General features: G+C 41.3%; 1 protein-coding gene across 3 annotated transcripts in view; it reads right to left on the bottom strand.

Moving 5' to 3' along the window:
- Window positions 1-25,633, bottom strand: part of LOC117749377 (guanine nucleotide exchange factor VAV3) — an 81,172-nt gene that overhangs the window by 13,183 nt on the left and 42,356 nt on the right. For 2 of the 3 annotated variants that reach the window (XM_034559837.1, XM_034559836.1), the window contains 15 exons: window positions 22,537-22,605; window positions 21,627-21,713; window positions 21,415-21,500; window positions 19,944-20,076; window positions 15,992-16,101; window positions 13,288-13,389; window positions 11,461-11,552; window positions 9,666-9,737; window positions 9,437-9,459; window positions 8,390-8,408; window positions 5,590-5,720; window positions 3,405-3,470; window positions 2,665-2,699; window positions 2,171-2,287; window positions 377-464 (listed from right to left, as the gene is read on the bottom strand). In XM_034559837.1, the coding sequence (XP_034415728.1) occupies window positions 377-464; window positions 2,171-2,287; window positions 2,665-2,699; window positions 3,405-3,470; window positions 5,590-5,720; window positions 8,390-8,408; window positions 9,437-9,459; window positions 9,666-9,737; window positions 11,461-11,552; window positions 13,288-13,389; window positions 15,992-16,101; window positions 19,944-20,076; window positions 21,415-21,500; window positions 21,627-21,713; window positions 22,537-22,605 (1,230 nt within the window). The remainder of the gene's footprint in view (window positions 1-376; window positions 465-2,170; window positions 2,288-2,664; window positions 2,700-3,404; window positions 3,471-5,589; window positions 5,721-8,389; window positions 8,409-9,436; window positions 9,460-9,665; window positions 9,738-11,460; window positions 11,553-13,287; window positions 13,390-15,991; window positions 16,102-19,943; window positions 20,077-21,414; window positions 21,501-21,626; window positions 21,714-22,536; window positions 22,606-25,633) is intronic. The other variant, XM_034559838.1, reaches the window with a different exon arrangement.

The following is a 25,633-nucleotide window of genomic DNA, read 5'->3' as shown; positions in this document are numbered from 1 at the left end:
CACAGTACCGAATACTTTTAACCTGCTCTAGATGTGACATTGTCAGATCAAGGTTTCTGAATCTATAAAGTGCAGTGAAATCGTATCCTAACAAGATACTGTTTTTCAAATATTACACTCCAACACCTGTTATAAGAAAATCTGAGAAAATACTGTGGCGGCATGAAGAAAGCTGGTGAACCTTTCCAATATGCACTGGACTTATCTATAATGCTGAAGCCCTCAGGCCAGTATAAACACGTCTCCAATCATGGCTATTTTTGTGCACACTGCTAAAATAAAATTCAGGTTTTGACACTTCATTAAGCAAACACGATGATTTATTTATGAATTGCAGTGGTGGAATTAGAAAAAACAGGAGGCAGAAAAAACTCACTAATATGCTCCTGAACTTCTTGTTCTCTGCGATGTAGAAGCAGCCGTCCTTTGTCAGGATCTTTATGTGCTTCACGTCGTTGTTGTACCTGTGGGCCATTGAATAAGTTATGAGTCTAATTTCCGTCTCTGATCCCCAACATCGATCGGTGGCCGGCCCCTGGCCCATGCGGAGCGCACGGCCCCGTGCTGTAATGCATGGAGTCCCAAAGGTTTGTGACACATGAATCATGGGTGGTCAGAAAAATGTGTGCATGTGTGCACACACAGGGGGACAGTGACGTCGTTCTCTGCTCAGGTGGACGTCGCTCTAGTATAGATTATATCTTAACAGAGACAACGGTTGTTTGCCGCTGTATTAATGCTCTGAATCCCGCACACAAGACGCTACAGCCAGCCGCCTGAGCTACAAAATCCAGTCTACCGGCTCTTTCAAACCTATTAACAATGTGTTCATCTTGTTTGTGTGAACTAGCCTAGTTTAGCGTAGCCTTTGTGCTAAGCTAAACTAACTGACTCCTGGTAACGTTATAAATCTCGCTCTCTGCCGGACAGCAATTGATTGCGTTTCCTAGAACGAAACAAGACCAAACTGTTTGAAATATAACGCGCTATACCTCAAAGTTTCTCAAAGTTAGAAGTCCACTTGAAGATACCCACTCCACTGCGCGTGGCCAGAACTCTCCACAGTCAGTTAAAAGGCTGGAGCGTCATTTCTACAGAACTGGGGTCTGTTGGCTATTTGGACATAATCATCCAACAAATATTCTGCCAGCTCCACTCTGACAAGCAGACATCGAAGGAGAGGGGAGGGGGCATCTCCATCTTTTTAAATGTCGTTCCCACAACGTAGGCGATTCTTTCTACTCCGCCTCTCTCTTTCATGAGGGGGAATGGGGAGGGTTAAATAACCTTGAATAGTCTTACAGGTGTTCTCTGCTTTGTTCAGACCACTGCCGTCTGTCTGCACACAATCAATTAAGACTTCAGAGCAGATGGAACTTAAAGGCACTGAAAGCCGGCCCATTCCAGAGGATAATAAATGAAGGATGCTAAAAAAAAAAAAAACTGTTGCATGTGTTTGAAGGAAGGTCTTCGTGCTGGAAGACGGCGGTCTCTTTACTGCCTGCGCTTATACCGATGCCATTTAGTTTACGCGAAGAGATACGTTTCAAACAACGACGGGGTCGCTAACACCCCAAGGTTCTGAAATGTGCTTTGTTAATTCTTTATAACCAAGATTAACATGGCTTTTCAAGACCTAACTTTTAAGATCCTCGTCCGTGACTAGCATCTGGTTGGGTCAGATTCACACACATCACTGTGGGACACCAGAGCCCGAAAGCAAATCATCCTGCAGAGGAGTTATAAATGGGTCTGTCAAACTGTGTTGTTGAGCCGGGAGTTACGTCTGGTCAATAGTGTGGTTTGGCTCAAGGCATCGGATGAATCTATCTGGCAGAGCAGACGCAGACGGACAGAAAGACTGTCATGTTAAAGACAAACAATAACATCTGATGACTGTTGGCCAGACCAGACCAGACCACTCCTATTATGAGTGCAACTTGTGTCTCATTTTCATTCATGGTAGAATTTCATTTATAGCAATCAAATGCAAGAAAACCGAGTTGTATTCAGAGGTGGGGACACTGACACTCTGTCAGTGTCCCCACCTGCATTGCTTATATGTAGAGCACTTTGTAAACTCTGTTTTTAAAGGTGCTATATAAATAAATGTATTATTACTGTGTGTGCATGAGGTTCTTGAATGACTTAATTGGAGTGTCAGACTTACTTTATACTGATGGCGTACTCCGTGTACTCTCTGCTGCGATGGCGGACCAGGTAGGTGCTGTTGACCCTGTTGATGAGCTCTGCCTCTGCCTGCAGCCTCTCCATGGGCCCCGCAAACCTACAAGGCCAAAAGGTTTTTGACTGTATCCGACAATTTAAAGGAATCGATGGTATGCAGGCAATCTGTGTGGTAGCAGTTACATTTGCGTACACTTTCAGCTCATAGCTGACTATTGTAATTGCTCTGATATGTGTGTGTGTGTGTGTGTGTGTGTGTGTGAAATTTAGATACATACAGATCATATTTTGTGTGGACTTGACTGGGCCAAAATGACTTATAAGCCTGTAGATAGTTTGTATTTGTAAATGTACAATGTACAAATCTGCATCTGCTGTGTTTTGCTCTAGCCAATCAAACTCTTTCCAGCATGAGTAAAGACTTTAACCTTCTTTAAGTGATACATTCAGACTGAGACAGCGATTTTGTGGACATACCAGGCTTGAGAGGAGTAATCGACGGGCTTTGGAACCTGGAGCAAAGAGCAAAAGTGTATTGTTGTTATTTTCTCATCCAAGCTCAATACCACGTGCACCACCACAGTAAAGTATTCGGCGCCAGTTCCACAGGACTGTTTTCGCAGCTGATGTTTTGCCCTTCAATAAAAAAAAACTGTCCAACGATGCCAATAAAACATGCTTAATGCTCTTCTTATCTTTTGAAAAAGTGTCGACATGGTGATAATGGTTTGTTATCTACTGGGACGGCTCGTATTCCTGCAGCAGCTGGACAGAGAGTGGATTTCATTTCATCAAATGGAACATGACAATGCGGTGGTCCGGAGATTTATAGGAGGACGAAAAACAAGCAATCGAAACGCAGTTAAGTCAGTGAAGACAATGCAAACCACCATTCCTCCTCCTCGGCGCTCCAGTCTAGTTTGTACAATATAACATACTGCTTGTTGCTCATAAGACAGTGTTTTCTCCTTTGCTTCTTAATGATGAAGTTGAAGCAGACAGTGAAGCACTTTTATCTCATAAGACAACACAAGTTCCTCGTGCGCAGAACAGAAAGACCCGGGGGCTGTTATTTTCTTCTTTTGCCAGGTAAAATAGTTTACCTCCCGTTTACAAATCCCTGAACATCCTCACATCGCTGGCCTGCTAGTAAAAACATGTAGCCAAACACGGGCTGCGACAACAGGCCCTACTGGAGTGAAGGAAATGCTGCTTACACATGGGCACGGCTTCACGGCGTCGCTTGGAAAGAAACCAACGTCTTTCGTGGCCAGGATCTTGCCCTGAAACCACAGAGAGATAATTGTGTTATGTACATCTGGCTGACTGTCTCCATTATTCAGAAACAGTTAGCTTGAACAGTGTCGATTTACAGCCCTAGTTAACCATTTGCTGAAATAATGTCTGGCAGGAAGAAGGAAAGAGGAAGAGTTCCTTATTCCTCTTCAAGGGGGAAACTCAGTCAGAGCAGTTATCGTCTTCTGACTGACTCGGGAGCTGTGGGTTGATGCTGCTGCTTTTGTTCTGTGCACTGATAGGATATTTGATTCATGTGTGACAATAATCCAGTTATGGATTCCGCAGCTGAACAGAAATTGAGGCTCAACATTTTTTTCAGATTAAGAGATTTGTGCGTATGCAGACGGCTGTTCAAAATTGAGCAGGAGTAGATGCACAGGGAATTGCAGCATGCATATTATACATATATATACATATAGTAAAGAAAAAAAATAATAATAAAATAGCAGCAGCAAAATGACTGAGTATACAAACAGACAGTCTAGTGTCTGTCTGTAAGTCTACTGTTTATAATTTGAGTGTAGTAGACTTACAGACAGACACTAGACGGTCTGTTTGTATACTCAGTCATTTTGCTGCTGCTATTTTACCACTGTCACATCTTCACTCTACAAGTCCATGACCCCATTCTCCTACACAATATATAATTTCTGCCACCTTATTTGTCCAAATACGAATGCAATGTGTAGTGAGCATTACAAAAAATGAAAATCCCAAAGCTCAGCTGCAACATAGCTATGTCTGGATCAATTCTAACGTTTCTGTTTGACAATCGTCCCCGTCCATATATGTATCAAGAGACACCAGTCAGCCTTACTGCCAATTAGTACGTTTTCTATTATCATTATTTAATACAAGAAGTCTTTCAAAGCAGAGAAGAGCTATTTTAATGCACATTACATCCTCCCAATGTAAGGTCCACGAGCCGAGCAGGAGTAACACAAAGGACTAATGTTTCGCATTGGACTATATGTAGCCAATTGGACTTTAAAGCCATTATTTCTTTTTCCAAATATGAACATGTGTTATAATGTATTAGTTTGTTTCATATGGTTTTCAACAGGGGATTGATCCGTGTGTTTTCACACGACTGGCTAAGCCCATTGTGATGGTCCCTGCTACCTCGGGACACTTTATCGGTCCTCGTGGGAAGCCCTGCTCTCTGCTGCTTGTTGCTAACAGTGAGATAATGAGTGTAGCTGCAAACACCGACAGAGCAAACAGATGGTTGCTGTTGAATGAAATGAAATTACACTGATCGATTCCATTTTCCCACGCATCCCCGGAACAGAGGTGATGTATATTGAATGTTTGCCGACTGTGGCACTGCATCCGCCTCCAGTTAAGCTTTTATTCAGGATAATTGAATTCTTTATCCATTTCATCTGTTTTGTATTTAGTGTTTTAAGATTGGTTGGTTCCCTCATTACATGTCTGATTATAAAACAATAATACAGTAGTTCATGTCAATATGCAAAAACCCTTATCAGGCCTCATGCGCACACACACGACACCATGAATACGACACAACAATTCATCAAAATCTCCCCAAAAACATCTTTCCTTCCTCCGTTGAGGTTTAAATCACACGCGTTGTCACAATGTTATGTGACACAAACAACATGTTCCAGTGTTGGAGTTTAACTTCCTAAAAGTGAGTGCTCTGCTGTGTGTATAATTATCTCTGAGTGTATGAATGAACAAAACACAATGAGATTGTCACATGCAGATTATTGGCGATGAACAATCCAAATAAGATGGGCGATCTTTAGCCAGAAACACAACTGGAATGCTATGTTGACGAGGCACCTGTATGACATGTCCAACGTAAGATGTCTTCATGGAAACACCCTCAACTGATGAAGAAGTTAATACACAGGACATCAAACCCATTTAATAATGAGCGGACCATGCAGATAACCAGATCTGGCTTATGATAAAAAAGGCAGAGCTGACCGACATCATTCGAACCCTGTTACAGAATATGAGGTCAGTGCGAGGGTTAGAAGGTTTGACAGTGGAGGAAATGAGAGATTTAAATACACTCGGCCCATTTTTTTTTTCTGTGTTGTGAAAGACTTGATTAAGAGTGGGACCTCTGACCTGCCACCAGGGGCTGTGAAGGTCGGCGCAGATTATTTCGATGATGTCACCCGTCTGGATGCTGAGCGCTGGACCAGACGCTGGGCTCGGCACACCAAAGTAGTTCCTGATTACCAGCATCTTGGGCCGACCTGCAAGAGGGACACAGTTAGCTCCTGCGTACCGTTTGGACTTTAAACTGGTCTTCACTGTGTCTGAAACTACACTATACCAAAAGAATATATGTATATTTATTTAGTAAACATTCAATTTGTTGTCCTTATTTTCTTGTTTGCTTATATATAATTGAAAGCCTGATTTATAGAACATTTTCAGATGTATGGTGTGATGCAAAGAGACATCCAGAGTCCCTTTGACTCTAATATGTCAACATTTTTAACTAAGAGAATGCCTCATTTGTATATTTGAACTTAAAATTAAACAACTTGAATAACATTTAAAAAAAAGAGTTCCCTTATGTAAATAAGTAATGTCTTCCCTTTCCTGTTTGTAATTGTCTACTTTATATGTGTTTTATTTTCGTTATCTATGGACCTATAGTTTTGAAATAAAGTGAATTTAATGAAAGTGAAAGACTTTTGATTCACATAAAACTTGTGAAACATTGATATATATATATATATATATATATATATATATATATATATATATATATATATACACTGTATGTATCCACATATATATGTATTGTTTAGCCTCAGGTCTAAAGGGGCATGTTTGCCATTCTTAAAGTGCGTCTTTGCTGGTAATGAGAGGGAGTGTGTAAACACACACACACCCCTTGTCACCAATGTACTGCCCTTGCACATCATTTGGACCCATTATCATATTACAGATATGCACCAGTGCACTCTGGTGCAAGGTTGGTTATCAGGTTCTTAGATAGGAGATAAGCATTGACTTTGCTGCTGTATGACGTATTCTGGCCTGCCATTTACGATATAGAATTAAAAGAAAAAACTGTCGACATTCCCCTCCTTCTTCCTGGCTACGTTCAAGCCCGTGCATAACCCTCACCTGCAACAATGCTCAGACTAATTGAAGCAGGTAATACATGACAGTATAGTAGTAAGGGTTCGCACTGGCACTTAAAGAAGTACATTTTAATCACGTTTGTTGAAATGACCTCAGTCTGCACTATTTGACTGTTGCACAATGGCACAACTTTGATCCCATTACTTACCAAGAAATCACTGAAATTGAATTATAACCCGCCTGTTATGAAGCATCCACCCATGCCAAACAAATCCAGAGTACGTATCGCAGAGGCAAAATAAAAGTGCATATCTCTCTCTGCACTGTGTGGCGATAGTGTTGTGCAGTAACGCAATAACTTCTAGTGAGAGCATGAAGAACAGGGTAAAGCTTAAAGGCAAATAATAGAGACGTCAACAACGTTGTATTGAAAGCTCATAAATCTACATCGGCCTTTCTTCTCTTTCAGGGTCTGTTCCAGTGCTGCAGCACTGAGGCTGGCAGCCTGACATGTGCTAACTCGCCTGAATAGGACATCTAAAGACACAGGGCCATGGAGAATTGAGTCTTGGGGGCACGAATTGCATTCCTATCCACACAAGGACAAGCCAAGTGTTAGCGCACCTTTGAAAACAGACAAAGAGAGCCGCGTCGAGATATTATGAAACGCCAAGGGCCAGGGCAATCAAATGCCTATTGATTTTAATGCGTCTTCAGTCAGAAATGATTTTCTGCAGCATAATGGATGGAGGGGTGGAAAAAGGAGTGTTGAAGCCAGGTTTATGCGAGATTAAAGGCCCTCTGTGTGGTGTACGCACACACACGCGCGCACGCGCACACACAATTGAAAGGATGCTGCACGTTATTCATATTCTGTTGGAGAAAGATTGAGAGACAGAAAGTTGCAGGAGGAGGGAGGCAGAAATACATTGCATCTACAGTATTCACTGCATTTACTTTACACGCCTACTAACATTTGATGCATTCTATTTTGGTTTTATTCCACTTAGGAAGTCTCTTAGCATGAGACGTTCATATATAAAAAGAGTCTCAGCTGTTTCTAAAAATCAGTTGATAGCGACCAGGGAAACCTTCCTCCCCGAGTGAACCAGGTTGCCGCTGACGACAGGAAAAACAATGGTGACATCACGCCAGTGGATTCATGCAAACCTGTTGCCAATCCAGACAAACGACAATGATAGAGGGAAGTATAGAATAACTAAAATGATCACGGCCAACACTGCAGCTACAATACCACAAACATGAAGAAAAGGTGGAGGTTTTACTTCTCTCTGTTTTATATCATTATAAATGGAGTATCTTCGTGTTTTGGACCATTATTCTGAAAAAACAAGCTATCTAAACAAGTCACCTGTGGCTCTTTGAAATTATAAGGAACCTGTTTTTTTGGGGGGAAAAATGTTCTTGAATTTGTGTTCCAATGATGAATTGGTACGATATGTATCTGATGAATTATTAATGAAAATAAGTGTTAATTGCAGCACTAAAATGTTTAATAATCACAATTATAACATAAAGCCAATGAGATAATGTTAAATATTTAACTAAAGATACTCTCCAGGGAAAGATCAATGCTTTCAAAGCCGATACTGGCTGATGCTGGCAGCATGCTGATAAACAGTATTAGTGCATATATATAGTGACCTAAATTGCATTCCAAAATCTGGTTATTTGTTTTAGGAGCAACCGTCTCAATCCACTTAAACATCTTCAGTGGGAAAGAAGTAGATTTCAGTGGAGGAAGAGAAGACAGAGTGGGAGGTGGGAGGATGTCTGATGTAGTGTTGTGCTCTGAATTTCTCACCTGCATCTCGATCTTTGCCCTGAAAAGAAACACACACACACACACACACACACACACACACACAAAGAGTTACACACTGAAACAGGCACCTGCCTGTTCACAAACAAACACAAGCACATTTAGACACGGACGACTTGTTCTCCACTGATCATTAGTTCATTCGTCAGTTTCTCCATCGCAAGCACACACATGTCGATACCGTCAAGCCATCCAAAACTCAACTGCATACTATTTGCTGCCTTATATCCAACTCAATCAATTATCAGCTACACTCAGTGAGGTGAATGTGTTCAGTGATTCCAATAAACCCCTCTGCACACACAGAATTAATATTTTAACCCCAGCCTGCTATTTCCCCTCTGAAGCCCACATGCAACGGGCCTGACGCGGACACGGCACTACATAACATATTCAAACCCATATCACATGCACAGGCAAACTAATGTGTGTCCCGCTGCAGCAGAAATATCTTTAGAGCTGCAGAGAGCGGTTACATGGCTGTGATTTGTGGGGGCAAATACAGATAGTTCAGATGCCTTTTAGTTCGATTGTGTGTTCCTGAATTTTGGTAAATGTGGAAAACTGCATGAAGCCGGTGGGACATGGCACACAAGTATTAAAAATGTCCCACTGACTTTAGTATTCCACTCAAAATCGTAGTACTACTATTACAACAACAGCAGATGAGACAGGATCATTTTTGTATAAAATTCTTACCGGCATAATGCAGTTTTAGACACAGTTATTTGCACCAAATGTCCTGCTTGGGTATATTTTTGAGCATTGTAGCAGTAAAGCACACAGCAGTTTAAAAAAAACAAAAAACAGCAGGGACACCACAGGTTAAAATCTGCAATAAAAAAAGAATATATCTTGTTTGTGGCGTCAGGAAGGCTGCAGTACGTAAAGTCAATTGGAGTCTCCTTGGCAAATAGCTGCAGGAAAGAGCAGTCTTCAAAGTGCAGCAAAGCTTTGGAGAGGAGGCAGACACGAGACAGTACACACACACACACACACACACACACACACACACACACAGCAGCTCACCTGAGTTCTGACGGAGCCAGGATCTGAAAGAAGTTTGAGAACAGGCATAGTGAATGACGGGTTAGCAGGTGCACGCAAACACTTGCACACACTCGTCGGTACAAGGCAACACTCCCTCATTAGTGGAGAAGGCGGACGCTCGTGTCTGACCGCGGTTCGCTTTGTTTTGCTGCGCTCCCACTACCTGACAGCCGGGATAGAGAAGGTAACGAGGCGGGGGGGGGCATACCTGAGATTTTTGCTCCACCGGTTTCTTTCATTGGCTCCCCTGAGGGACAGGTTACACCCCCAAGACACACACCTGTGCGCGCGCACACACACACACACACACACAAACACACACACACACACACGACTACTCATGTACCTGTGCAAACACAGCAATTGCATAAACACACACGCACTCACACACACACGCTAGCAGGCAGAAAGCCACATATGCATTGTACCCACACACACACACACACGCACACAATCTCAGCAGGCCTTTGACCTGTTACGCAAACACCAGCTGATAACAGAGACACATTCAGGTAAACAATGGCTTATTTTTGACACACACACACACACTTACACACATTCAGACTTCCCTCTACTGGGATGCTGTGTTTGTGCAGCCTGTGCATTGACAGTATCTGTGCATGCAGACATTGTGGTGGCTCTCTAGAGAGTGAATAAAGTTCAATGTTGTTGTCGAATCAGTGGGGTATCTTTTTTCTTCTACTTTTAGGAGTCTTTGACTTTCTTTGTCTTTAGTAGGATACTAAAGTAGAGGTCCTTGTCCATGCACAATTCCCTGTACCAGCAGAGGGTGGAGATGCTGTGTCGAGTAATGAGAGGGGGAATTTAAACCGACATCCCAGTCTTCACCAGCTCTTCTGCTACCGGTGTCGCCCAAATCTACTAAGGTCCGCACTCTGGCAGGATGGGCCTGGCAGTGGGCGCGATTGCCTCTGCGACCTGCTGGCACCGTGACAGATGCCAGGCCCGACAGGAGCTGGCAGCATGCCACGGGGAATACAGACAAACGCAAGCAAATGTGACACGCAGTGTTACGGCTTGCAAGAGTCAAAAACAGCAAGATCGTTTGTATGAAAAAAAAAAGAGAACACACACATGCGCTTGAAAAAATCTCTCTCTCACTCACACACACACACACACACACACACACACACACACACACACACACACACACACACACACACACACACACACACACACACACACACACACACACACACACACACACACACACACACACACACACACACACACACACACACACACACACACACACACACACACACACACACACAGAGGACATGCTAAGCTGGTTTCTGAAGGCCTTCTTTTCATTCCACATGTCTGAAGTTTTCCCACCCTTGCTTTCAGAGCTGTCAGTGCTCCTGCACAGGGAGCTGAGTGACAGATACACAACAGGGGCATAATAAAAAAAGTTAGGAGTTTCATAAAACTCCTCAGTAAAACTACTATTGAGCTTTGGGGATTGGTACAATGATACGCAGTAACATTGCCTTTAAGGTGCTCTGAAGTGTCAAAACCACCCAGGGAAGCGGGGGAGCGTTTGAATGAATATCTGCAATTCTGATCGAACACTTGGATGACCTTGGTTTGTAGAAATAAGGGCACTTGTTAAGTTATTATTCATTTGGAGCAAACCCCCTAATTCGCACAATTACACTTGGTGCGATACTGTTCAGGATGCGACTGTGTGAGCTTTAAACCGGGCAATAAATCTCCCTCTTAAATCATAATTAGTCACATAAGATACTCATACATTGGATTTATGTGTGTCACCTGTCATTACTGCTCGCACTGCTACAGTATAAACGTGCAGTTGTGTTCATACGGTTAAATTTGATGCGTCCCCTGAAATCGTTTTGTTCAGTGACAAACTGTTAACTGCGGACATATTGCAGACTAGCGTGTGACTGATATGGGTTTGTGCAATAAAGCGAGAGACTTTTGGTTTTATTTGCGTGTGTAAAGCAGCAGACTGTTACCTGTTTTTCCACAGCTGCCAAAGCGGGCCAGGCATTCTTTATGGGCACCTAAACCACACTTGGAGCACAGGTAGCCCTGGTTAAAGATGCCCCTGCAGACAGACGGACAGGGAGAGGCATCACATGGATTGCTTAAAGGTCAACACACACAGTAGTAACAGGGGATCAATGCAAAGAATAGGAACAAGACTGTGATGCTGATAGGAGAGTAGGGATCCAAGTCAAAAAGGTTTAATGGAATGGAGAAATGGCTGCAACGTTCTCTGACATCATATGAGCAGCAATGGTTTGGAAACTGACAGTCAATCTCTCGTGTGCCTCATCTGTACTTTGAGTTTGGTGTTTTTCGGCAAATGTTAGCGTGCTGAGATGTGAAAGGTAGACGGTGAACACATCATCTCTCTCATCCGGGCATGTCCCTATAGTGAAGTGAGCTTGCTTTAGTTGAGCTAAAGGTTAGTCCTTCAGGTCCTGGGCGTTCAAATGAAGTCTGTTCCACCAGCTCAGCAGCACAAGGACACTGGCTCGATTTCAATTCTAATAAGTTTCATTGTGAACTCAAGACCAACAACAACAAAAAATGGGCCTCAGCTCACAAGAGGAGATTCTGACATTGAAGTAGCAGCAGAGCTTTGCTCAGTTTTTATCAACCATCAGGACCTAAATAAAATGACATGAAAGTAAAGACTGCTTTGCTCCTCTCGCTAATTGTCTGTTTAACGTCTTTGAGAAACCTGGCTTGGCGTTCACGTTCAGGGACACTATGATATATTTTTTTGTGCAGGTCAGAACTGCAGGGTGTGTATGATGCATTGTGGGAAAGAAGTCAGAGCGCTGCATTTAAACCATTAGGACACCGCTCTTGTGAAACCTTCCCAATTCTTATGAAATGACATGAAAGGGAGGTGATTTCTCTTTCAAATTAAAAACCTAAAAGACAACTTCTACACGTTCCTCATTTCCTGATTAACGACACAATACCTCAGCGAGGCCTGTGCTCTTATAAATAGATTATCAGAAAACATTATGTGTGTACTAGATCTCAGATTGAATAATACGCAGAGTAACACTTGACTCATTAGGCTTATGATTCATGAAGTAATTTGATCTTTGGTGCCGGTTAGATAAGAGGTTCAATTTCTATTGCGTCCTTTCAAAATGATCCGTTGTTCCTTTACAGGCACTGCAAACAAAAAGCACAATACAATGGTCGTAATGAAATATTCAAAAGGGACCAATCATTATTTAAATGAACACTTGAGAAATAATCACAAAATCAATGACACATTGCACTTCAGAGGCTTCTCCAGACTGCATTATTCTGGTTTTGCTCGTACGTTATCCTGAGAAAACGTCGGGGAGTTCAGTGCCTGGCTCTGTATATTCACAGTGTGTCGCCTTGAAAAAGTGCCGAAGCGTGACAGACACTTTTTTTTTCTTTCTCTTTACTGTCCTCGGTAGGTAAAACCACTCAGTCGTTCCCACTGTGAGAAAGACCATGAGGCCCGGTCCTCAGGGTGCCGATACCGTTCAGCAAATTCAAAAGAAACTTTGTGTAGCCGAGGCACATGTGCAGAGGAAGAGAGGAGTACAAAAGGAAAGTGGCCAATAGATTGTTAGGGTACACTGGAGAGGAATAGGAGGAGTGGAGGTCTTTCAAAGGAAAGGGTCCACGTCTCGTCCTCAGTCTTTATGTCTGACGATAGCCTTGAAGAGGGGTTGGTGCTCCTTCCACTATGTGTGTGTGTGTGTGTGTGTGTGTGTGTGTGTGTGTGTGTGTGTGTGTGTGTGTGTGTGTGTGTGAGTGAGTAATAAATGGCCTCTTACCTCAGCAGCATGTGGCAAGAGTTGCAGGAGGTGATCCTTTCAAAGGTGTGCATATTAAACTCGTGGAGGTTGTTAGTTGCGTTCTCTGGACGAATGTTGGATCTAAACACACACAACAAACATCAGATAATGATACCAGATTATTATTATGAATAGTATTGTTACTATCATTGGTAACAGTAGCTAGACAACAATTCCTAAATAAACCATTACTTTTGAGACTGATAAGTAGCAAATGACAGTAACGCTTTTTTGTGTCCTACCTCTATATATATATATATATATATATATATATATATATATATATATATATATATATATATATATATATATATATATATATATATATATATATCGACTATATATAACTTGTTTGCATTGGGGTCTCATTTGAGCTGCCAAATCAGACCCAAAAGAGTTCTGCAGGTCTGCTCGTTTCTGGCATTCAAAGTGTTGTGTCAGCTAAATTGCTCTAATGCACCACTGAGTCTCTGCTCATGTACCTCCCTTACCACATGATGATGATATTAGAAAACTTGTGTTACAAAATAAGAAGATTACAAGATGACGTGTCGATATTTAGGGTTCAGGTTGAATATTAAAGCTCCATAAAGCATATGTAACACTGACAATATTGAACAGTATGTACTGTTCTGTGGCCCTGGACACATCTGTTACAAACGATGGAGGAGAGATGACAATCACAACGAGCAGTCGGACTAAACTGTATAATAAACGCTTGTACGTTGTACGACACGTTACAGATGAGCCAAAATGGTTGAATGAAAATGACTTAGTGCTGGCCGCCCGTCTTGTTAACAGTTTTCAAAATGCTTTGGTGTTTGATGAAAACATGAATGTTAAAGCAAAAGAATGAATAAACAAATAAAAAGTTCACTTATAATTGCAGCCAACAAAACTCTTCCAAAAGCAACAGTAACATTTCACTGATACGACTCTTTGAAGCCGGAAGGAGGGAATTGCAAATAGACAGGCAAAGTCTGCTTGAAGTGAACACAGAAGGACGTGGAAGAATGTGTGTGTGTGTGTGTGTGTGTGTGTGTGTGTGTGTGTGTGTGTGTGTGTGGCACAAAAGGCCTGTTTATTTCAAATTGAAGAGGCCTGTCCTTTGTTTTGTCAGTGTGATGATAGCGAGACATGACGGCATTGTTGCGTAAGCGCTTTGCTTAATATGCACAGGTGCTACTTTTGGAACTCAAACGATTAGTCAAACTGAAGGGCTCCGACACGTTCTGTGGAGAATAGGACCAACAGCACCGAGATGGAAGAAGGAGTCCTTCAGACTTGACTTTGAGAGTGTGACTGGCCTCTTCCAGTTCCACTATTTCTCTGTATGCCGAAGCGTTTAAAGATGTCCGACGCAACTCTGTGCTGAAAGGCAGACGCTTAGAATTCTCCAGTTCTGTCTTCAGACTTCTTCTGACTCTGGCTCACTCACTGCTGTTCGCAGATCCGCCGTTAAGCATCGCCGCGGGAGCGTTTGTGCGTGATTGTCTGGTAACGACTTTCTATTCTCACAGCTAGTTAAATCAGCTTCAAAAGTTAATCAACCAAAAGCCCCCTCTTTCTCCGTCTCACATCACGCATCTCCTTCACTTCCTGTTAAGGCCTGTTGCTTTCCTTTGTCGCTTGACAATTTCAGATTTCTTTAGTTTTTTCTACGTTTTTATTGTTTACATTTTTAGTGTAATTGCACCTGCTCTTAACTAATTGTCACTATATCCAATAGCAGGTATTTCAGCTACTTGCAAATGGAGATGCAGGAGGATGGGAGGATGGTTCTTTTTGTGGGTTACTGTCGTCCGTGTCAAATACAAGGAATGGGTTTTTCTAAAGACATTTCCCATGATGAAAATCGACAGCGTCTTTTGTTATGCGCTCTACAGACACCTTCAGCTTGTAAACAAGATGTTCTGTTGTTCTATAAATATTGCGATCTCCTGGACCAAACTGGCGAAACTTATTTTCCGGGTCATTATTGTGGTTATTTTTTGAGACTTTACACACAGTCACAGAGGATATTATACAATTGCTCTTTTACTGCACCTGTTGTATTATTTGTAAGCACAAGACAAATGCCTGTTTTTATTTCATGGCTTGAAGTGAAGGAATGGAGTTGTGTCTGACTCCTGACCCCTGACCCCATCTTCACAAACCGTCCAGTGGTATGAGATCTTTACTCTTACTCTCATTAAAATCACATGCACACTTTTGTCCGATGTTGAATTGTGTTTTAGACTTCAGTTACTATAGTAATTATTATTATCTATAAATGTACTACAACTGTTGTTGTACAACCAATACAACTTGACTGGCCCGTCAACTACATACACGGGGTAGTGCAATTCAATGCAAAAACTGGATTCCAAAATTAGTAATGTTCAGTCAGGTTGTGCTTTTGAAAGTAAGTGCGTGCCTTGTAATCTGCTCATCATTTTGTCACAGTTTTGCCTCATGCCTCATAAATCATCAAGTAACCAAACTTGAATAACAGGATAGGCAATGTGTCATTTATTTATGACTAAATGACAAAGGCAGACTCTTATCACGCTGGGGCACATGAACACACATACGCACACACACACACACACACACACACACACACACACACACACACACACACATACACACACACACACACACACACACACACGTGCGCTCACAGGAAAAAGAAAACACTCACATGGCCATGCCAAACTGCTCCAGCCACTTCTTTTTCAGCTCTTTGGTCTTGAAGAAGAATTCAAAGCCGGTCTGGCCCTGGTTATGGGTGAGGTAGAATCCGTAGGACCACTGCAGCAGGAAAGGGGAAAACACAAGCAGCTCAGACAGAAAATACAACAACGGTGAGTAAATAAATTGAGGGTTTCGAGTAAATGGAAAACAGAGCGGGGAGGGTGCAGAAGCCAAAGGAGACGTGATGCAGGGAGACAGATGGAGACAAAGAGATGCAAAATGAAAGAGGGATGCTCGGGAGAGCAAACTCAAAGGCTGAAGGGCAGAACTGACAGACAAAGACAAAACAGAGGAAGAGCATGAAGGGGCGCAGGAAGAGGGTGTTAGGTTGCTGTGCCATATAACCGTTGGGCATCAGATAGCGTGCACAGACCAGTGGGCCTGTAATCAGCCCCATTACCCACTTCAAAGGCTAAATATTAGTGTATTAGCCTCCGTGTGAACACAAGCCTCGTTTTTTTTTCCCGATGACTTCACGAAGCAGATGCTTGTGAGATGCACTTTCTACGGCTCTTAGGTGGGGTTTTGAAGTTCTAGCACTCAACTCTGAAGGCTAAAAACATGCCAAGCTCACAGCGCTGTCAGAGCCTCATCTATTTCTATTGAAAGAAAAGAGAAGAGGAGAGCAGCGCCCTACAGAGGCATTCCCAGTGGACGCCAAGACTTACGCTCAGCAGAGATATCTCTCGCAACCAATTTGTAAAAAGAAGGAGACGGTGTTTGTCTATCTTGTCAGTTTATTTATTTTTCGCTTGGTGTAGCGTTGGAATTTAAAAGGATCGCACATCCAGACGAATAATGTAAAGCATTGCTACCTTAAATATAAACCAATGTGACCCTTGCTCATGCCTTTCACCATGTCGGCCAATGAGCCCAAGTGAACTCTGCAGTAACGGCAGAACCACGTTGAAAACACAACATTGACACATTATCACCTTTTTAAATTGATGTGGTGCACTTGTTAGCATACATCTAACTACATGCACATGCAACAGACACTGAACAACTTTCATGGAGTTGTGTTTATCCACCTGGCAAATGTAAGTCCACAATTCATTCTCCTTTTAGCTCTGCGTTTGGTCTCCACCAACTCCCGGGGGAAATATCTAGCTCTTTCGCTGCTAACTGCTCTGCATGATCACAGGACCAAAAACAAATAAATCTGCGGGCCAAAGAACCAAAACAATGACCTGTAATGCTCCATTTAGTCACGTGGAACCGCGGAGTCTGGTAATGGTTATCAGTTACATAGTAGTAGCGATTACAGATAGTATTTGGATCTTTTGTTATTATGAAAATAGTGATTATTGCCACTGAATAACATGTAAAGCTGCAAAATCTCAAACCATCAGCCCGAGCATAACAAATTGTGGCATAAAAGCTTCCCGCTGCTGTGCATAACGCTTAGACTTTGAGATTATTTTGGTTTTACCTCCAGACGACTTGCATGTAAATGTGATTATTCTGCTTCTATGATGAAGGTTCTTATTGCTGCTTCTCTCCGACAGCCACTGTCATCTTTGGCATTTCCATAATAAATATGTAATCAAGCAAACTGCATCATATCCATTATTTCAGAAGTGAATGATACTGAGGTAGGTGAGGTTTCATAAGAAATATAACTTTATAAGCCCATATGGGGCTAAGCTTACTAATGTCTGCTATTTACAACATCATTATTACCCCAATCATTGTTTCCTGGCACGCCTTAGATATCATCCCTCATTATGATTGGCAATATTTTTCACCACTTGGCACTTAGTATTCATTGTGTGTGTGTGTGTGTGTGTGTGTGTGTGTGTGTGTGTGTGTATGTGGTTTAATGATAACACCATCTGGGTAGAGGCAGACTGCTGTAGTCTGACACTTTCAGTATTGTGCTGGTGAATCAGCAAGACAGTGTAAAACATGTGCTGGAACAAGCGTGTATCATATCATCTAAGAATCCTTTCTGGTGATTATTTTCTTGTTTGTGTTATGAGCTGGAAAGATGTTTGCATGTAGTTGATTTTAGCAGCACATTAGGGATTTGGGACACAAAAGGCAATCGTGGGGTTGAGATGTTTGGTACAGGTGCTTATAAAATACTTTTTTCTCAATTTTATGAACCTGCGTTCATCAGATAAATTGTTATGGCTGTTCGTTACGCTGTTAATTGGTTTGTCAGGAGTCCAACGTGGTTTCTGAGCTTTGCTGACTTAGTCATAAAGAGGCAATAATGGACTCAACAGTGCAAGACCTCCCTCCATTATAGCTGATTGGTTATGTGAGATGCTTGTTTAGTTCTTTTCATTTTACAGAAGGGTAAGAAGTATGTACTGCTATTATTGTTATACTTGTAATTGCTGTTTTTTACAACTACAGGAAAAGAGTGAAAGTAGAATTCCCTCGCTATGTTGTTCTCGATTTATTAGGATACAGCCCTTGGTGAAATAACATTTCATCAAAAGTTGTTTTAGCTGTTTTAAAATCACTGTAAATCACCACTTAAACTAGTGTATTGCTGTTTTAAAATTGTTTTAAAACACTATGAAGTTAAAAGCTTAATGCTCAAGACTTCAGTGTGAATTCCACCAATCAGACCTGAGAAACTGAAGCCTCCTTATTCTATAAAAAAACGTATAAAATTAGACGTGTGCTTTGCGTCTTCCTCTCAGCTGTGATGTATCTGGACTAAAAAGTGTGAACGGTAGAAATAAACTATTTGGCTGCCAGAATTATTGAGACATTTTGTCACTGTATTAAAATTCAAGAGTGAGTTCCATTGTCGAAAGTCCTCATTTCAGTGTGCAGCACAATAAGGAAGTAGAAAAAAACTGTTTCAATATTTTGCGCAAATATGAGCAATAAGTGTGGCGTGCAAACCTGGCAGATTTAGAAAACTACTTGTTTGGTTTTTGTTTCACTTCAGCGTCATTTAATTGAGGCTACTGTTGCTGCATCTCGGAGGTAAAATATCATCTTTGTGGCCTGGGCCAAAAGTGAAATTGACTTACTCTCTTGTAACCGAAAGGGAAACTTTCACAAAAAAAGATGTGTTGCTGCCCTGAAATGGCTGAAAGATGTGCCAATATCATTTCAAAGGTGATAGCACACCAAAAGTTTTTTCCCGTCGGCAGTCGGGCTCATCAATGGAGCCCGGGTCCCCCACTAACTGACCCTGTCACCCTCCTCTTCTTCCTCCTTCTTCCCCCTCCTTCCTCTTCCTCCTCCTCCCCCCCTTCCTCCTCCTCCTCCTCCTCCTCCTCCTCCTCTCTCCTCCTCTCTCCTCCTTCTTCTTCCCTCTTCAGGCTCCTGCTCCTCCTTCCTCTCTCCTCCTCCTCCTCCTCCTCCTCCTCCACACACGTCACTTTAACATGCACTTTAACTTAAACACACGCCACATGTAACATACACTTTAACTTAAACACACATGTCATTTGAAACACACACCTAAACACTTTAACGTTATTTGTTGTCCGAGCACTTTATCTCATACTTAAGTTAATACACACATTGCACTGTTGCTGTCGCGTTGATTGTTGTTTGTCATGTCTAATGTTGCACCTTCCTCGTTTGTGTAAACATTCCTGGCAATAAACGGTTTCTGATTCTGATTCTAATTCTGATTTTGAAACATGAAAAACATGTTCTTTGGCATGTACATGTTGGAGGAGTAATTCACCTGGGAGACCTGCTAGTGCAATCTGAGGAGATCAAGACCAAGTGAGGGGTCCCCCCACCGCTGAGTCTACATTGACTTGAATCTTGTTCGCTGAAGTTGTTGTTACCTTACCCTGATGTCATGTTAGAAAGTCTGACAAGGATGGTTGTTGTCGAGGATAAGCGGTTACGGATAACGGATGGATGTGTCTCAATACAAACCATATCTGTGTATGTGTGTGTGGGTGTGTGCGGACCTTCCGATTCTCCTTGTCGGATGTGGGGTTGTTAGTGATCTTGAACAGGTGCAGGTCGATCACTTCTCTCATCTCGTAGATGTCCCCTCGCCGCTTACAAACGATCACGGCGGCATCGAACAGGAAGATGTGCCTGTGATTCGAAGAGGATCCGGTCTCATTACTGAAGCCGAAAAGACTGCATGCGCTTTCAATGATTATTTTGTTACATCTGTTTGAGAACTATAGCATCTCATGTTGATACTCCATCCTGCTGCCCCGCCTGTTTCTTCTACTACATCCTGTAAGTTCTCTTTCTCGGAGAGCACACAGAATGAACTGTCTGATGTTTTGTTAACCATCATACTTGTGATATGTATGGTTTAGATAAGCCTTTTTTTAAAGAACCATGCTGAAATGTATCATGCTTTTTAATTTCCGTCTGGTAGGAAAACGTTGAGGATCCAACTTGTGTCGTGTAACATCTTCCCCTATAATGTTTAGTACGGGAGTTCCACAAGGCAGCATTTTGGGTCCTTCACTCGTTCTCCTGTATATCAACGACCCTCTCAATGTTTTTAAATACTCCAATTGCCTACGATATGCCGATGACACGGTATATTCTTTTGGATTTACTTACTAGGGCTTGCCCAAAATCTGTTATCACCATCTAAATAACAATATAAATCATGATAAAGCGTGTTTTCTGGTAATTCAATGAATAATATTATGAAATAATCACATGTTTGGTTTTATTCAGAGTAACCATTAAACCAATAGGAAAACATTACAATAGAGCGTATAACATCCATGGCCGCCTGCCCCTTTAGACTTATCACTGCACTTTCACAACGCCCTGACTTTCCAGAATTACACAAATAATGTAGCCATTACGTTTGACTTTCAGATCCAAAACAATAATTCCTCTCCAACACTCACTGCTCTATTTCCAAGACACAAGACAAGGTAGGAATGCATCACTAGCTCAATTTAGCATGCAACAAGCAGCCATATGAATACCATTTGATGGAATATATCTGCAACCACAAGTGTCATACACCATCTTGCTCAATCCACCCAAGTCCTGGATTCTGACGTTGATGTGCAACACAACAGAACTCTGATGGTAACCAGTTTCAACTGAGTCAGGCCAGTTTGACGATAACACGTAATTTAGCTCCTAATCTTTTCCCGCGCAGTAAATAAATGAAATGAAACGGAATAAAATGCATTTGTTTGGACATCATTCACTAACTTAAATCTACAATGTCCATTATTTCTAAAAGCAACAACAACAGCCTGTTGGTCTGCAACTCTGTGTGTTCATAACTAAATACCCTTGTACTTCATCGTATGTTGTTCTTCACCTCCAAGACACACAGGTTAGGTTTCTAACTGCACTTTGGCTTCCAGCCACACATACTCTGGCGGATTAAGCTGCAGTCAGTCAGTCAGAGTTTCAGCCAACCAGCATGTCAACCTGACATCTCACCTGTCCTGTTTAGCTCGTTTGTCCACCGAGGTCACCCGTACCTCGCCATCACCTTTTGGCCTCCCGTAGTTACTCAGAGGCTGATTCTGACAGAAAAAGAGAGAGAAAAAGATTGGCTGGGATTTGACAGGAATTAAATTCATTCCAAAGTAAGCGCTCCAAAAGAAAACCGAGATCAGAATCTAATTATTTGAAAGAAACAGGTGGCTCACCAGGTTTTCGATGGATTTCTGATACTGATCTATTTCTCGCATTGTCTCATTGTCTCGCTTGACTTCGTTGACGTACTGAGCCAAGTCCTGTAAACAAATCATCAAAAAACAAATTATTTCCTTTTTCTTTCCCACTTTCATATATTCTCCCTTTTGTGCAAAGGTTTTCTTTCTTTCTGTGCTGTTTTTTCTCTCCTTCAAAAGGAGCCATTACTGATGTTTGCTTGTAAATTCAAATGAGACGCTGTATTTGACAATAGGCAAGTGAGCAGCCTTTGAGGGCTATAAAATAAGAAGGATTTATGTATGCTGGATTGTATTGGAATACTTATTTATTCATGTGTAGTCAAAAGGTGTGGACATGCAATGTGTTGCAATAACGTGTAATATATTTTAGTCGCTTTTCGGACATGATCCTGTTAGTTGGTGAGCCGACACAATTGCTTTCATAGCAGGCCGCAAATATGTCGCTACAGGGAAAGTATTATTTCACACAGATATTCATGATGTTGGTTATTATGGTTTACATCGCCTAAATGAATGGATGACTTCAGTAGTAAGTTAACCAACAAAAAGAAAGCATTGCTTTAAAGGCGCTAAAAGTCATTTTCACATATGCTCTATATGAACTGCCTGTGCAACAGTGAGGAATGCAGATCCCACTGTTGTGATTGCATACAAAATATTCATAGATTTTATGGAAATAGCTATGTTGTCTATACTAACTCAGTTTTTCTGAAAATTATATTTAAAAAATTAATTAACGCAATATATTGAATTGTAAAACCCTGTATATAATATGTATTTATATATATATATATATATATATACTGTATATATATAAAATATATAGCATATTGCCTGATTAGTGCAAAGACACAGCCCGAGGGGAAATAAACTGATCACATACCTTCATGGCATCCAACGCCGTTCGCAGATTACTCTTGTCTGTGGCATCGTGAGTGTGTTTCACCAGCTCCTAGTGGACAGGAAAAAAATGTCACAAATGAACGCCTCCTTAAATGTCGTAAAAGTGACTTAAAGCATTAACGACTAGTTAACATACTTTAAAATATGTACCCAAAGTTAGAAATAGAAAGAGGAAAGCGAGGCTCTCTGTCAATCATGAATGGAAAAAATAACCACATAAAAATACATGAACATTGTTATCCTGCTGCTTACATACACTACAGCCACATTCCACACATGAGAACGCTCTAGATATGAAATGGAAAAGATAGTGTGCGTGTGTGTGTGTGTGTGTGTGTGTGTGCACTCATCTATAGCAGAAGTGTGTGTGGATGTGTGTATCTGAAATTGCTTGCCGGTGCTTGGCTGCAGCGTAAACAAGACATCTAGACCTCAGCAGTGGAGGATAAGGAAGGAAGGATGCCATGCATGTCCTTCATACAGGCCTGTACGAACTGTGTCCCCGCACACACACACACACACACACACACATACAGATACGCATGCACACACACTGAGCCGCTAAGGGAGATATATATGTCTGCTTGGCACTGCTCAAATCCCCGGTGTCAGTCAAGCTCAACCTGGGCATTATTATCACTAGCAAGGCGACAGAGTCCTATTTATCAAGCCTTGCTCCCACCTCCACACATCCACCGAGATACAGGGGAAGGGAGTGGTCACACCGATGATCGGGACCCTACATGATGGACTCATTGAGGGAAAGTGTGGCGGTGTGTTCAAGGGTGTGGGGGAGAGAAATGATGAGTGGGAGGCAGTGAAGAAGAGAGAAAGATTGATGACAAAAAAAGAGAGAATGAAAGAACCACCGAGAGAGAGGAACTCTGGGAGCGAGAGGAAGGGACACAACAGTTGTTGTACAGATTCTGGCTGCCATCATGTGGGAAAGTTACCCAGGATGCTACAGGGTTTTCTTTATATTGGTGGGATTTTAGTGCTGTAAAGATTCCCAGATGCAATATTCAATACTCTCACTGTACTGAAAATCAAAGAAGTATATTGTACACCTTTGGAAGCAAATATATTAAATATATTCATTGTAATTTCATGAGCAACTAACAGATGTAAAGTGTGCAGGGTCTCTCATCTGAAGGATGGATTGCTCATTATTGGTAGCCCAAATGTTTAAGTTGGAATTTTTTTCATCTTTAATTTGCCAATGAAAAATGTAATTACATTTTTTTAAATAAAACCTGAGTTCTGTATTTGTGCCTTGAACAAAACAAAAAAATCTATTTTTTAACATTGCACACCCTACTGAAAATTCAAATGAGGAGAACCCACATAGAGCCAGATGGGTGTTTCTAAAAGTAAAATATTTCAATAATTAAAATGTCAACATTAAGTATTCAGTAGTAATACAATTTGAAAAGTAGGTTTTCAGTTGCATTTTCCTTTTGGGGTTTTTGTTTTGTCTTTTTTGCTTACATATGAAGCTTCGTAAATCAGACCATCCTGTGCTCATTGCTGTGTTGAGGTTCAGCGTTAATTAATTAATACAAACATTAAATATTAAGGTAACAAAACACTGAGACCATAAGCCCTCCCAACGGATGACGAGGAGGAAGAGATGCCACTGTGACCTACACACACACACACACACACACACACACACACACACACACACACACACACACACACACACACACACAAACACACACACACAGTACCTTCATACATATCTATTCAATAGAAGAAATGCTGCTGCTTCTCTTTTCATCAATGTCTTGAACATGAGGCACACAGACCACCGCTAACCTCTTTCAAGCTTCTTGGGGGTTAAATGTCGTGTGTGTGTGTGTGTGTGTTTACGTGTTTGTATATATTTCAAAATGGATAGGCCATGCTCACACACATACATCTATACACATGATGTACTAGCTTCAGTTATATGATGTAGTTATATTACATATATGTTTACATTTAAATGACATTTTAATCACGAAAACATAGTATATCATCATCGAATATTAGATGTAGTCAATTCAAATTTGATCTCAGAATTAAAGACCTCTGAGACATTTTGAATCTACTGTGTGTATATATATATATATATATATATATATATATATATATATATATATATAAATATGCTGTTTCAGTGACGCTTTAACAACTTTTCCCTAACTTTGTACTGAGTTTCCACAGCTTCAGTTCAGCTTCACATTCAGGTTTGGAGCCTCTCTTTAGTTGTTTGTCTTGTCCTGTCTGCCGCCCTTCTCTTTCTCACTTCACCTTTTCTATTTTCTACTTCTTAATTGGCTCGATCAGATGACAATTATGTGCAGGTCATTTCAGACTGAGAGTCATAAAGATGCTACAGAAATAGACGACATGAGAGCCTGAAGGACAAAGGCAGGGCACAGGAACCAAATATGGTCAACAGCACCACCTAGTGGCAGCAAGTCCTCTTGCTCATAAAGTCTGATTGGCAGTGAAGAACCTTTGATGCATATTAAAAAGTCTCCGATGGGGCTCAGTCAATTACGGAGAGTCATCTATAAAGTCAGTAAAGACTTTGAAGAGTGAGTTTTGATGGAAATATGAGGTCAAGTGCTTATAGAAAGGTACACATATTGAGTGATAATCACATATAATATGTTACCATAGTACAGTTCACATTTGAACAAATATATTTACTCTCTATATCTACAATTACAGCAGAAAAAATGGTTTAAAAAAAAGAATTTGGGTTTGAGGGGTGGGGGGGGATTATTAGAAGTCTGTATTCCTGTAAATAACAAAAAATATGATTCATTGAAAGTTTAGAAAAAAAATATGAAAAAAATGTATGGTCTACAGACAAATTAAATATTGTGTGATTTTTACCCTGTTTGTCTCCGAATGATTATAAATAGAGTTATGTTGCCATAAATAGTACATGCTCAAAGTATTCACAGATGAATAGGTGGTCTCCAGAGGGTTTGAAACATTGGAGCAGAAGAAATACCTATCTTGAGTTCCCTGGCTTTCAAACATTCACAGCACTTATTGGAAGGCAACGGCTTTACACCACG

Source organism: Cyclopterus lumpus, chromosome 20, assembly GCF_009769545.1.
Source record: "Cyclopterus lumpus isolate fCycLum1 chromosome 20, fCycLum1.pri, whole genome shotgun sequence".
NCBI classification, from domain to species: Eukaryota; Metazoa; Chordata; class Actinopteri; order Perciformes; family Cyclopteridae; genus Cyclopterus; species Cyclopterus lumpus.
Note: the sequence above shows the minus strand (reverse complement) of the source record. Positions and strands in the feature narration are given on the sequence as shown.